The sequence below is a fragment of the Sciurus carolinensis genome, chromosome 11 (genome assembly GCF_902686445.1).
Source record: "Sciurus carolinensis chromosome 11, mSciCar1.2, whole genome shotgun sequence".
Taxonomy (NCBI): domain Eukaryota; kingdom Metazoa; phylum Chordata; class Mammalia; order Rodentia; family Sciuridae; genus Sciurus; species Sciurus carolinensis.
In genome coordinates this window covers 33,361,398-33,375,955 of record NC_062223.1, presented here as the reverse complement: position 1 = coordinate 33,375,955, position 14,558 = coordinate 33,361,398, and the positions used below count along the sequence as shown (strand labels likewise).

The window sequence follows — 14,558 nt, the reverse complement described above, 5'->3', positions numbered from 1 at the left end:
TTATTTTCAGGGGTTACAGAAGATTCTGCTTTATAATGCAGAATGAATAAATTTATTCACTTATTTATTTTAGTATCCTGGTACCCTGGGATTGAACCCAGGGCATTTAACCACTGAGCCTTTTTCATATTTTATTTTGAGACAGGTCTCATCAAGTTGCTGAGGCTGGCACTGAACTCATGATCCTCCTGTGCCACTGGAATTACAGGCATGGGCCACTGTACCTGGCTGATAGTGAAATTTTTAAATCAAATGTGGGCCTAAAATTCATGGAGTAATTTCTCTCTGTTAGGACCACTGTTAGGGTTCCATCAGAAACAAGGATGATTAGAATACTGAGCCCCAAAGATGGAATACTAAGATATTTCAAGCTGGAGAGAACAACAGATTGATTTTTTTTTTTTTAATGTTACAGTTGTAGATGGATGGCATGCCTTTATTTTATTTGTTTATTTTTGTGTGGTGCTAAGGATCAAATCCAGCACCTCACATATGCTAGGCAAGTGCTCTGCCACTGAGTTACAGCCCAAGCCCCAGCCCCAGCCCCAACAGACTGATTTTTATTCTTTTCTTTGGTTGTTTGTGGTCTGCAAAGTATGATTTTTGGAAACTACTACATGTGTTTTCTGAATATATCAAATAATACATCATCAATTTCTTTCTCTGATGAATAAGGAACATCATTAATTGTTAGTAGACAAGTTCCTATAGTAATTAATATTATAGTTTGGTCTTTAAAAATCTTTACCTTTTCTTCTTAGCTTTACATATTATGATACTTCGTCTGAAAGTGAGAGATTCAAACTATTCAAGATGCATTCCTTAAGAAGAGAGGATTGTCTTTACAGGTATCTTTAATTTTGCTTCCTATTTGAAAACCTTTGGTGGACACCTGTCCCCTCCACAGCTGGCAAAGAACAGTAGTCCTGAACTCATGGTCCATTTCCCATGCTGCATATTGAAATGGCATTCATTTTGTGGTTGCTGATAACCATATTCCTAATTTTCACTATTTCTTTAAAATAAAATCAAGATTACAAGGCTGTCAGCTGAGGCTGGGTGTGGTGATGTATGCCTGTAATCCCAGCGGCTTGAGAGATTGAGACAGGAGGACTGCAGGTTCAAAGTCAGCCTCAGCAGCTTAGCGGGACTCTGTCTCAAAATAAAAAGGGTTGGGGGTGTGGCTCAGTGGTAAAGCACCCCTGGGTACAATTCCTGGCACCAAAAAAAAAAAAAAAAAATGCTGTCAGTTGGGAGTGGTGGTACACAATCTGTAATCCCAGCTACTTGGGAGACTGAGGCAGGAGGATCTTGAGTTTGAGGCCAGCCATGACAACTTAATGAGAGCCTGTCTCAAAAAATAAGAAGGGATGGGGATGTAGCCAGGTGGCAAAGCAGTTGCCTAGCACATGCGAGGCCCTGGCTTTTACCCCCAGTTCCACATACAAACAAAAACAATTAGAAGGCTGTCCACCAACATTCTCTGCTAATAAAGCAGTGTGCAGGCTGACATTCAGATGCATCTTTTTAATCCTGGGTCACTCAAATCAGTTCATCTTTGCCAGTCTAGGTAAAGCTCAAAAAATACTTATTAAATGAAAAAAATCTCCTCTCTTATGGAATAGTGTTTCAGTGACAGAACAAAAAGGTTTCAAGAAGTTTTGTCAAATACACACACACACACATAACCACACACACACACACACACACACACACACACACACATTCATATGTATGTATACCAAGAGTTAATCTACTTTCCTTATGGCAGTGATTCTGTCCAATGAGGTGAAATACCTGCTACTACACAAATGGCACGTGACTGCTCACACCATGTGCCACTGGCCTGAGATATTCTTGTTTCTTTTGGAAGGAAATTTTGCTAGCAGTGTATTTTTCCTCCACCAAGCACAAAACTTGTCATTAATTTTGTGGATGATTTTACAAGTTTCTCAGCCATTTGTGTAACTAGTACTTTTCTGTGGCTTTTTTTGGTTCTCTTTTTTTTTCTTTTTCAGTGTTGGGGATCAAACCTAGGACCTCATGCATGCTGTTCTACCACTGAGCTATACCCAACACTTGTTCCTTTCTTTAAAGATAAAATTAAAAATCCATTCACATCATATCAGAAAGATTTACATTTGGTGCTTGTTTTAGGAACACCCGGTCTAGTTCAATAAATCACTGCACATATATATATATATATATATGCATATATATATACATATATATATACATATATATATATATATGTATATGTATATTATATATATTAAAAAAAAGACATGAAGTTTTGATGGCTTCATGCCACTATCTGACACAGTTTCATTATGAAGACTACATGGAGGATAGAGGGAAATGGATTAGTAGTGTAATAAAATCCAACTATCAGAGATTCATCATCATATTGCTTTGTTTGCATTTTTCTTTTATAGCTGATTGTACAAAAACATCAAAGTAAGATATTCTCCTGAATGAGGACATACAGATTCATGTTCTGTATTTGTATCAGGGTCTTGTTTGTTAATTATATTTGTAATTCTCTCCTAGTGTGTAGTATAGATGTTACTATTTTCATCCCTTCTTTTATGCTTCAGTGAACCATTTTTACACTACCAATTCATTTGGGATTTGGGGTTTTAAAGGAATAAAAAGGTAATAAAAATGCACATTTAACAACTGTAATCGATAATGTAAACAAACATTAGCTGAGTGAACTGGACATCTTATAAACACCCGTGACTAACAGAATATAATAATAATTTGGAATGTAACAGTATAGTTGTAACATGTATTTCAATATCATCATTCCAAAACTTTTCCTTTGAAATACCAAAATATTTAAGTAAGTGCATAGATTCTTAGGGCCACACTCAAATCTGCCCCAAATGTTATGCAATTCTTTCTGATATGATATGAATGAACGTTTAGGCCCCAAACATGGATGCAACTAAACACATAAAAGAGACACTACTCAAATTAAAGCCTCAGATAGACCCAGTACAATAACACTGGATGATATCAACACATTTCCCTCACCAAGCTGACTTGGAAATAATACTGCTGAATAAAGGAAGCACAAGAAAAAGATCTCTGAGTGACTCAGAAAGCAGGTATCCCTCCCGCTTTATGTGGGAATGAACGTCACATCACAGGCCAAGCCATGCCTTTAGAAAGATGGACCTACCTGGGGGTTCTCTTCCCGTTTTGGTTTGGGGGCAGCAGGCGGGGTGATGGTTCGGCTCTCTGTTTGTTTTTCATCTGTTTCTGTGTGGGATTTAACTGTCTAGGAGAGAAAAATTCAATGAAAATTCAGAATTCTTTTTTTATTAAAACAATGAAATCAAAACAGTAATTTAAGTGTTAAAGACAGTTGAAGAAAGAAGATGCTCAAATTTGGAACATATTAATAGAGGAGTTCGTAGCACAGATTTCTTTGGGGGTAAAATGTAAAGACCCAGCTGAAGATATTAGACTGTAAAACTGAAGTAAATATGAATCTGTAAATAAAATAGTCTAAATTACACAGAAAGAAAAATCCATGGTACAATTCCCATGTATAAAATGAAATGCCAGCTGCTCTGATTTCAATGTACTGTAGGACGTGGTGGTAGCTTCCCAGAAGCAAGCCCATTGTTATTGCATATGGGTCAAGCCCCAGCACACTTAAGATCTGATTGTCAGAAACATCCTATAGACATCCTCTTCTTAAGAATAATTCCAATAATAATCTAGAGAGACTGAAGAACTACCTTTACTTGGGATATTTAAAACCTGCCTATATTATTCATTAGGGGAGAGAGGCAATTGCTAAGGAAGGGCCATCTTGCAAGGGCTTGAAGTCCAGAAAACTCCCAACTCCTTCTAGAGACACCCACTTAAACATCAGAAATGCCAGTTACATGACTATCTTTAAACACAAATGGTAGTAGCATACTGACAGACTGAGATTGCATTGCTATTCTTCCCACAACCTAATTGATAATTCATTTTATGAAGTTCTATAAATACTCATATTATTTTAGAACAGTGGATATAAAACTGTAAATACAAACCTAATTTAGTTTTACAAAATGGAAAAAAACTGTGGATGAAATGGTCTTTTTGTATGGTAACTATAAGTAATTAGAATCAAATTATCTCATTATTGATTGGTGGGAGTCAAGACTTCAATCCTACAAACACAACATCAAAAGATGTTGAAAATCATAATAAACATCTTTCTATAAAAACACTGAGTGCAAGTGGTCTCAACTCTCCAATTAAAAGACAGGTTGACAGAATAGTTTAAAAAACAAGACCCAACTATATGTTGTTTGTAAGAGCCTCACCTTACAGGCAAAGACAGCCACAGGCTAAAGTGAAAGGATGAAAATTGATGTACCATGTGAATGGGGTCTGAAAACAAGTAGGAGTAGCTGCTCGCATATCTGACAAAGCAGATATCAAAGCAAAATTAATCAAAAGAGACAAAGAAGGTCCCTTCACACTGGTAAAGGGAATAATCCAACAAGAAGATATGATGATAATAAATATTTATGCCTCAAATATGGGTGCAACTAATTACATAAAAGAGACACTACTTGAATTAAAGCCTCAGAGAGACCCCATTACAATAATACTAGATGATTTCTCTCTCACCATTTGCTAGGTCATCCAGACATAAACTCAGTAAATATTCTTTGGACCTGAAAAATATTATAAATCAAATGGATCTAAGAGACATCTATAGACTATTCATACAACAAAGCTGAATTCACATTCTTCTCAGCAGCTCATGGAACCTTTTCCAAAATAGACCATATTTTAGGTCACAAAGAAACTCTTAGCAAATACAACAACAACAACAACCACCACAACCATAAATACCCTGATAAAATTCTTTGCATCTTATCACATCATAATGGAATGAAATTAAAAATCAATACCAAAACCCCACAAAAATTACATGAACACACAGAAGTTGAATAATACAGTTTTAAATGATGAACGGATGATCGAAGAAATTAGGGGAGAAATTTAAAAATTCTTAAGACCCAAATGAGAATAGTGATATAATATATCAGTACCTCTGGAACACTATGAAGGCAGTTCTAAGAGGAAAGTTTATAGCTCTGAGTGTCTACATAAGAAAACCAAAAAGGTTCCAAATAAACAACATAATGATGTATATCAAGGTCCTCAAAAACCAAAAACAAACCAATTCCAAAACTAGTAGAAGGAAGGAAATTATTAAGATCAATCAAAATAATAAAATTGAGAATAAAAAAGAATACAAAGGATCAGTGAAACAAAGAGCTGGTTCTTTGAAAAGACAAAACAAGATGGATAAGCCCTTAGCCAAACCAACCAAAAGAAAAGAGAGAAGACTCAAATTAATAAAATTAGAGATGAAAAAGAAATCACCACAAACATCACAGAAATCAAGAGGATCATGTGGATTATTTTGAAAAATTTTACTCCAATAAATTGGAAAACCTAGAAGAAGTGGATACATTTGCAGATACATCTGCCCTGCCAAAATTGAATCAACACAGAAAACCTAGACAGCCCAATAACTAGTAATGAGACAGAAGCAGTAATAAAAACAAAGAAAACAGCAAAGTACATGACTAGAAGGATTCTCAGCTGAATTCTAACAGACCTTTAAAAAGAATTAATGCCAATGCTCCTCAAATTATTCCATGAAATACAGTATGATGGAACACTTCCAAATTCATTCTTTGAAGTCAGTATCACACTCAAACCAAAACCAGATAATGACACATTAAGGAAAGAAAACTAAAGACGAATATCCCTGATGCAAAAACCCATACTAGAATATTAACCAACTGTATTCAACAAAATATTAAAGAAGATTATACAACATGACCAAGTTGTTTTTATCCCAGAGATGCAAGAATGATTTAACATATGCAAATCAACAAATGTAATTCATCACATAAACAGAATCAAGGACAAAAACCACTTAGTTATCGCAATAGACAAAGAAAAAGTTTTTGACAAAACTCAACACCCATTCATGATGAAAACCCTGAAGAAGCTAGTGATAGAAGAATCCTACCTCAACATCATAAAACTATAAAAGAAAAACCCAAAGCCAATCTTATAGTAAATGGGGAAAATCTGAAAGCATTTCCTTTAAAATCTGGAACAAGGAAAGGATATCCACTCTCACCACTCTTATTTAATACAGTGTTAGAAATTCTACCCAGGGCAATTAGGCAAGAGAAGAAATCTTGGATTGGCAGAATAATATTGTTAAAAATGGCCATAGTAGCAGAAACAATACACAGATTCAAGGCATGACCCATCAAAATACCAACAACATTCTTTACAGAACTTCTAAAACAGTCCTAAAATTCATTTGGAAGAATAAAAGACCCAGAATAGCCAAAGCAATTCTAAGTCAAAAAAACAATGCTGGAAGCGTCATAATACCTAATTTCAAATTATACTGCTGAGCTATAGTAACAAAAACTGCAAGGTACTGGCATAAAAACACACACACAGACCAAAGGTACAGAATGGAAGACACAGAAACAAACCCACAAACCTAGTCATCTGATACTCAACAAAGATGGCAAAAACATACACTGGAGAGGACAGCCTTTTTAATGAAGGTATATTGCACACATGTGGAAAAAAAGATTCTTAAAAATCTTAATGCTGTGAAATATTTTACTAGACCTGAAAAACTAGCATAATCACAAAAATCTTTCACTTTCTTTCCTGGACACTGTCATATTTTCCCTCTGCTTTCCATAGTATGACACCAGGAAAGTATAAGAGATCAGTACTGTGGCAAGCACTCCTATGGGGCACAAATGCTGCCGTGTGTATGTGTGTGTGTGTGTGTGTGTGTATGTGTTGCCAGAGTCCTGTCCCATGTCTCCCTTTGTACTATAAGCTACTCAAGAGTGGGGACTATTTAGTGCGCCCTTACTTTGCACCCCTTTGTGTTTAGTGTAGAACCTCACTCATTGCAGGAACACAAAAAAAGAGTTGATCTTCTGAGTGAAGATGACCCACCAGGAGAATCATTCGTCTTTTCTCCCCGCTCCCCCCCCCACACAGTTTAACCAAAAAAGGCCACATTTCCTCCATAAAATAAAGTTCCTAAGGGAAAGTAGTTTATCGTGACATTTTCAGGTCTAAGTTTATTTTCATAGTTCTTTGAATGTAGAAGGACAGAAATATGAGAGAGGAGAGAGAAAAGGTCAATTGTAAAGATGTGCTGCTCCATCCCAAGGCTGTGTGAAGTAGCTCCCTGGAGCCCCCGTTCTTCCACTTCTAAGGCTGAATAAAGCCTTAGAATGGCAATGCCTCTGGGGAACGAGATTCCTGTTCCTTTCCACTAAGGAATTACCCATGGTGCAAGTGGCTCTCTCTCTCTCTCTCATGCACTAAGATATACTGAGTGTTAGATAAAGAATGCCAAAACATTCACTCAAATAAAAATAAAAACATCAAAACACCATGTGTGTGGGGTTGCCTTTCTCTCCAGGATCTCTGGGGGAAGCCAGCTGCCATGTTATGAGCAGCCCTATGGTGAGGTCCAAGAAATGAGGAGCTGAGCCCTCTGCCCACAGCCAGCCAAGAGAGGCCAAGAACCATGCGACTGAGCTAGCTCTGAAGTAAACTACACAGCTCTGGTTAATCCTTGAGATGATTGCCTGGCCAACTAGTCTGACTACAAACTTGAGAGGGACCTTGAGCCAGATCCACCCAACTAAGCTGCAGATGAGAAGGTAGTAGGATAACATATTTAAAGTGATGAGAAACAAAATACAACGATCAACCAAGAATCCTGTATTTACAAAACTATTCTTCAAAAATGAAGAAGAAATGAAGATATTCCCAGATAAACAAAAGTGGAGGATGTTTGCTCTAGTGTATCTGCAAAGAAATGCTGAAGGGAATCCTTCGAGCTAAAATGAAAAGACATTAGACAGTAACCCAAAGCCTTACGAAGAAATAAGAACTTCAGTAAAGGTAACTACTAGGGAAATATAAAATCAGTACTATGTAGTTTTGATTTGTAACTTCTCATTTTGATTCCTATATGACTTAAAAGCCAAGTGCATAAAACGATAATTATAAATCTATATTAGCAGGCACACAGTGAAGAAAGATAAAATTTGTAACAAAAACAACATTAGGTCAGTTTGCATAGGAGCAGAGTTTTGTATATTATTGAAACTAAGTTGGGATCAGTTCAAATTAGATTGTAAAAAAACATATGAATGTTAACTGTAATCCCCATGGTAACCACTAAAAAAACCAATTAAAATATGTATAGGAAACGAAATGAGGAAAGCATTAAAATGGTATAGTAGAAAAAAATCAAACACAAAAGAAGGCAGCATTGGAGGGACAAAGAAGCATAAGACATCTAGAAAACAAAGAGCAAAATGATGTAAGTCCTTTCTTACCAGCAATCACTTTGACTGTAACTGGATTAAACATACCACTGAAAATCAGAAAGTGGCAAAATGGATGAAATAAATAATCCAACAATGTGTTGCCTGATAATCATTTGAGAGTGAAAGACACAGAAAGATTGAAAGTGAAAGGGTGGAAAGAGAGTTCATGGCAGGCACAGTGGTGCACAACTGTAATCCCAGCAGCTCAGGAAGCTGAGGCAGGAGGATCGAGTTCAAAGCAGCCTCAGCAAAAGCGAGGTGCTAAGCAACTCCATGAGACCCTGTCTCTAAATAAAATAGAAAATAGGGCTGAGAGGGGGCTCAGTGGTCGAGTGCCCCTGAGTTCAATCCCAGTACCCACTGACCCTCTCAATCCTCCCTGAAAAGAAAAAGCACAGGGCCAGATGACTTCATTAGTGAATATTTCCAAAACATTTAAAGACACCTACTTAGTGTCTTCCAAAAAATAGAACCTATTCATTCTATGAGAGCAGCATTACTTTACTACCACAAGAATAGAAAATTACAAATCAATTTCCCTTATGAGTATAGCTACAAAAATCCTCAACATACTACTACCAAACTGAATCTCATTTATGGCATATTAAAAAGATGATACACCCTGACCAAGCTGGATTTATCCCATGAATGGAAGAGCAAGCTGTTCAACATAAGAAAACCAACACAACACACCACATGAGTAGAAACAAGGAAAACACATGATCATTTCAATTGGTGCAGAAAAAGCAAAGTCCAGGGGCTGGGGGTGTAATTCCATGGTAGAGCACTTGCCTGGTACACACAAAGCCTGGGTTCAATCCCCAGTACTTAAAAAAAAAAATCCACCACATATATACAAATGGTAACTACATGAGATGCACATGTTAATTAGCCTGACTGTAGTAATCATTTCACTATGTATATCTTTTTTTTTCTTTCAGATAAACCAGGAAAACAACTTTTATTGGAAAAATCCAACAGAACACCAAGTTAGTTTTACATATTTTATGATATTAGGTATAGTGCCTATTCACTTTCATCACTTTGTATATCTATATCAAATAATTCCATTATATACCTTAATACAATTCTTACTTCTAGAAAGTCCAACGTCCATTCATGATAAAAAGTTCTCAGACAACTAGAAACAAAAGGGAACTTCTTCAACTTTATAAGTAATATTTATAAAAAACCACATCTAACATCATGCTCAATGGTGAAACACTGAAAGCTTTCCCCTGAGATCAGGGACAAGACAAGGACTTTTGCTTTCACTGTTGCTACTCAACACTGTAACAAGAATTCTAGTCATAGCAATTAGGTAGGAAAAAGAAATCGAAACATCAAAACTGGAAAAGAAGATATACAACTATCTCAATTTGCAGGTGACATGATTCTAGATACAGAAAATTGCAAAATATCCACAGAACAACTATTAGAGTTAATAAATTCAGCAAAGCTGCTGCATAAAAATCAGTTATGCATCAAAGGATAGTCTCAAGAAAAGGAAAAGATGACCTGTAGAATGAAAGAAAATATTTAAAAATCATATATATATTCATGTGTGTGTGTGTGTGTGTGTGTGTATAAAATAAGGGTCTACTATCCATATTATATAAAGGATTCTTACAACTTAAGAGAAAAACAACTCAATTTAAAAACTGGCAAAGGGCTTGAATATATATTTCTCTGAAGAATATATATAAATGGCCAATAGACACATGAAAAAATAATATCATTAGTATTAAGGAAATGCAAATAAAGATTAGAATGCCATCCACTTCACACCAGGCTGGCTACAAACAAAAGGAAAAAAACGAACATCAAAAAAGTAAAACAGTAAGCACTGGCAAGGGTGTGGAGAAAATGGGACGCTCATACACTGCTGCCAAGATTAAGAATGATTTAGCCATTGTGCAGAAGGTATCATAAAGCATGACTCTGAGGAACAACCTGGCAGTTCCTCAAAAAGTTGAGAATTACCAAATGACACAGCAATCGCACTCGCAAGCATCTAGCATAACAACAGGTACCCGTGTGCATGCTTACGCATCAATGTTCATAGCAGCACTATTCGCAAACCAACGGGTGGAAACAACCCAAATGTCTACCAACAGATGAATGGTGAGACAAACATACACACCATGGAATATTATTCAGCCATTTACAAAGGAAGGAAGCATAAACATTACAATGTGAATGAATCTTGAAAACATTACACTGTAAAAGAAGCCAGACACAAAAATTCACATGCTTTATTATTTCATTTATATAAAATATCCAGAATAGGTTAATCCATAGACACAGAAAGCAGACTGGTGACTGCCAGGGGCAGGGGGCAGGGTGAATAAAAAAATAACTGCTTAATAGACATTAGTTTTTATTTTGGGTTTATGAAAATGTTTGGGAACTAGACAGAGATGGTGGTTGTATAACACTGTGAATGTAACTGAATTGTAACATTGAATTGTTCACTTAAGATGGTTAATTATATGTGATGTGAATTTCACTTCAATTTAAAAAAATTAGGTTAAGAAACAAAAAAGATTGATTAATCTAAAAGCTTGGTCTCTTATCAGAGATAATAAAGTATTATCCAGAGTTGAAGCTGCCATGCAGATGTTATTTTCTGCCTACATAGTATTTAAACAGTTACTAGTATTTTAAAAACTAGGCAACTTTTCAAAACATCTGGCTTTTGGGCTTTTCTTCAAAGTTTCCATATGATAAAAACTGGCTACTGCCAAGCAGCAGCTGCTTCCTTGAGAAAGAGCACATTACTCTGCAGATCACCACAGTTGCTTCCGCTTTCTATTGTCAATTATTATCATGCTTGTCTGATTATTTAAAAAGAGGAATTAAGAAGTTGCTTATCTCTTGGACTCATATTTCAATTGGAAGTGGAAAAATAAAAAGTCCACTTGCTTACTTCCAACTTGCTTTACTTATTTATATTTCCTATTTCACATCCTCGGCTATTTGAATTTGCAACTTCTATTCTGTTTGATATTAAAAAACACCGAATTCAAAAACTCTGACAAGTCTAGAACCCTGAATTTCAAATTTGCCTTCTGAGACTTGACTACATGAAAAAATCAGTTAGGTGCAAACGAATAAACATCCAAGTAGTTTCCGTAAGCCACTAAGTTCCAAGTTTTCAACTCTGCAAATAGTTCAATGAAATTGACACTAGAGCTTTAAAATATGTCAGAGATCATAGAGTTTATATATTATATTAATCAATATAACACAATTATTAAAATATAATTATAATTGTATTATATAAGTATGCTCTATATTTACATATGATATGCTATATTTAAGTTTTTATAAACATTCCACATCTGAGATGAGGGGACAGGATGGTTAATCAGGTTAAAAATTTTGAATTGAAGGTAAGCAACATCCATCGCTTAGTAACTTGGATCTTGGGGGTCAGGGAGATCATCAGTTCAGGTTTACTAAGAGGGAAGAATGGAACTGGAGGGTATTGTATTGAATGGCATTCTCACCTCGTAAGAACTCCTTTTTTAGAGGGTATTACATAGGCTCCTATGAAGAACATCTACGGGAGTAGGGGCATTCTGGCAAGCTTTCCCCACAGGACCTTCACTGCTTTCCACACAGAGGTCCTTGTTGCAGGGTTGGATGGGTTGGAGAAAAGGAACATAACTCCTGAGACTGTAACTCTGCGTCAGACATAGTCCAGTGCACTTTAAACTGTTTACCTCATTTGAGGATCAACAGGGGTAATCTCCAATTACTGTAGTTTTGGTGTTTTTTTCTTTTTTTCCTCCCAAATTGAAGTTTCATGGCAACCTTGTGTCCAGTAAATCTCCTGGTGGCACTTTCCCAGCACCCTGTGCTCATTTCATGTCTCTATGTCATATTTTGGCAATTCTCACAGTATTTCAAACCTTTTCATTACTATATCAGTTACGGTGATCTATGGATCTTTGATGTTACAATTAATTGTTTGGGGGATCCATGAGAGGAACCCATAAAAGATGGTGAGCTTGTTGGGTGAAGTGGCACATGCCAGTAGTCCCAGGAGTCTACAGTTCGAGGACAGCTTAAGCCCAGGAGTTCAAGACTGGCCTGGGTAACAGAGCAAGACCCCATCTCAAAAAAACAAACAAACAAAAAAGCAAACAAACAAACTCCTTTCCCCCTGAAACAAATAAAAACAAAAAAGAGAGAGAGAAAAGAAAAAGATAGTGAACTTAATTGATAAGTAATACTATGTTTGTTCTGACTACTTTTCCAACTGGAGGTTCCCATCTCTCCCTGTCTCCTTGGGCATCCCTATTCCCTGAGACACAACAGTCCTGAAATTATTAGTTAAAAACCCTACAATGGTCTCTATTCAAGTGATAGGAAGAGTCCTACATCTCTCATTTTAAATCAAAAGCTTGAAATGATTACACTTAATGAAGAAGGTGTGTTGGAAATAGAGATGGTTGGAAAGCTAGGCCTCTCATGCCAGTTAGCCAGTTTGTACAAAGGATATGTTCATGAAGGTATTCAAAGTCCTTCTCCAGTGAACACATGAATTAGAGAAAAGTGAAAGAGCCTTATCGCCAACATGGAGAACTGTAGTGGTCTGGATAAATCAATCAGCCAGCCACAACATTCTCTTATGACAAAACCTAATCCAAAGCAAGGTTCTAACTCTCTTCAATTTGAAGTTAGCAGTAGTTGGTTCATGATGTTTAAGGAAAGAAGCCTTCTCTACAACATACAAGTGCAAGGTGAAGCAGCAAAGTCTGCTATAGAAACTAGAGTGAGTTATCTAGGAGAACAACTTAGATAACCAATGAAGGTGGCCATCCTCAACAAAAGGTTTTCCCTGCAGATCAAACAGCCTTATACACAGAGAAAAGGCCTTCTAGGACTTTCATAGCTAGAGAGGAGAAGTCAATGGCTGGCTTCGAAGCTTCAAAGAACAGGTTGCTTCTCATGTTAGGGGCTAATGCAGCTGGTGACTTTAAGATGAAGCTGGTGGTCATTTACTATTTTGAAAATCCTAGGACCCCTAAGAATCACACTAACTCCACTCCACCTGTGCTCTATAAATGAACAACAAAGCCTGGATGACAGCACATCTGTGTACAATAAAGTCTACTGAATATTTTAAGCTCACTATTCAGACTTCCTGCTCAGGAAGAAAAAAAAAATTCCTTTTATATTACTGCTCATTGACAATGTGCCTAGTCACCCAAGAGCACCAATGGAGCTGTACAATGAGATTAATGTTGTTTTCATGCATGCTAAGACAATATCAATGCTGCAGCACAGGGATAAAGGAATAATTTCAACTTTCAAGTCTCATCATTTAAGAACTACATTTCTCAAGCTGTAGTTGCCATATGAAGTGATTTCTCTGGTGGATCTGGGTAACGTAAATTGATTATCTTCTGGAAAGGGTTCATCACTCTACATATCATTAAGAACATTCATGATTTATGGGAGGAGATCAAAATATTAACATATACAGATCTTTAGGAGAAGCTGGATGACTTCGTGGGGTTCAAGACCTCAGTGAAGGAAGTAAATGCAGATGTGGTGAAAAGATAACGGAACTAGAATTAGAAGTGGAGACTAAAGATGGTGACTGAATTGATGCCATTTCATGCTAAAAGTTTTTTTGTTTTTTGTTTTGTTTTTCTTGTACTAGGGACTGAACCCAGGGACGCTTTACCACTGAGTTAATCCCAGTTCTTCTTCATTTTTTATTTTGAGACTGTCTCACTAAGTTGCTGAGGCTGACCTTGAACTTGAAATCCTCCTGCCTCAGCCTCCTGAGTCACTGGGATTACAGGTGTGATGATAAAACTTTAATGGATGAGGATTTGCTTCTAATGATTGAGCAAAGAAAGTGGTTTCTTGAGATGGAATTTTCTGTGGTGAAGAAGCTATGAATATGGTTGAAATGGCAACAAAGGATTTAGAGTATTACATAAACCTAGTTGATAAAGTAGTGGCAGAATTTGAGAGGACTCGCTCCAATTCTGAAAGAAGTTCTACTGTACGTAAAATGCTTTTGAACATCACACGGTACACAGAAATCTTTGGTGAAAGGAACTGCCAACAGATGCAGCAACTTCCTTGTCTTATTTTAAGAAGTTGCCA

The 14,558-nt window shown here is 36.5% G+C and overlaps 1 protein-coding gene across 20 annotated transcripts in view; it reads right to left on the bottom strand.

Moving 5' to 3' along the window:
- Phf21a (PHD finger protein 21A) overlaps nucleotides 1-14,558 on the bottom strand; it is a 174,531-nt gene that overhangs the window by 18,549 nt on the left and 141,424 nt on the right. For all 20 annotated transcript variants that reach the window (XM_047515857.1, XM_047515860.1, XM_047515866.1 and 17 more), the window contains one exon: nucleotides 3,188-3,286. In XM_047515857.1, the coding sequence (XP_047371813.1) occupies nucleotides 3,188-3,286 (99 nt within the window). The remainder of the gene's footprint in view (nucleotides 1-3,187; nucleotides 3,287-14,558) is intronic.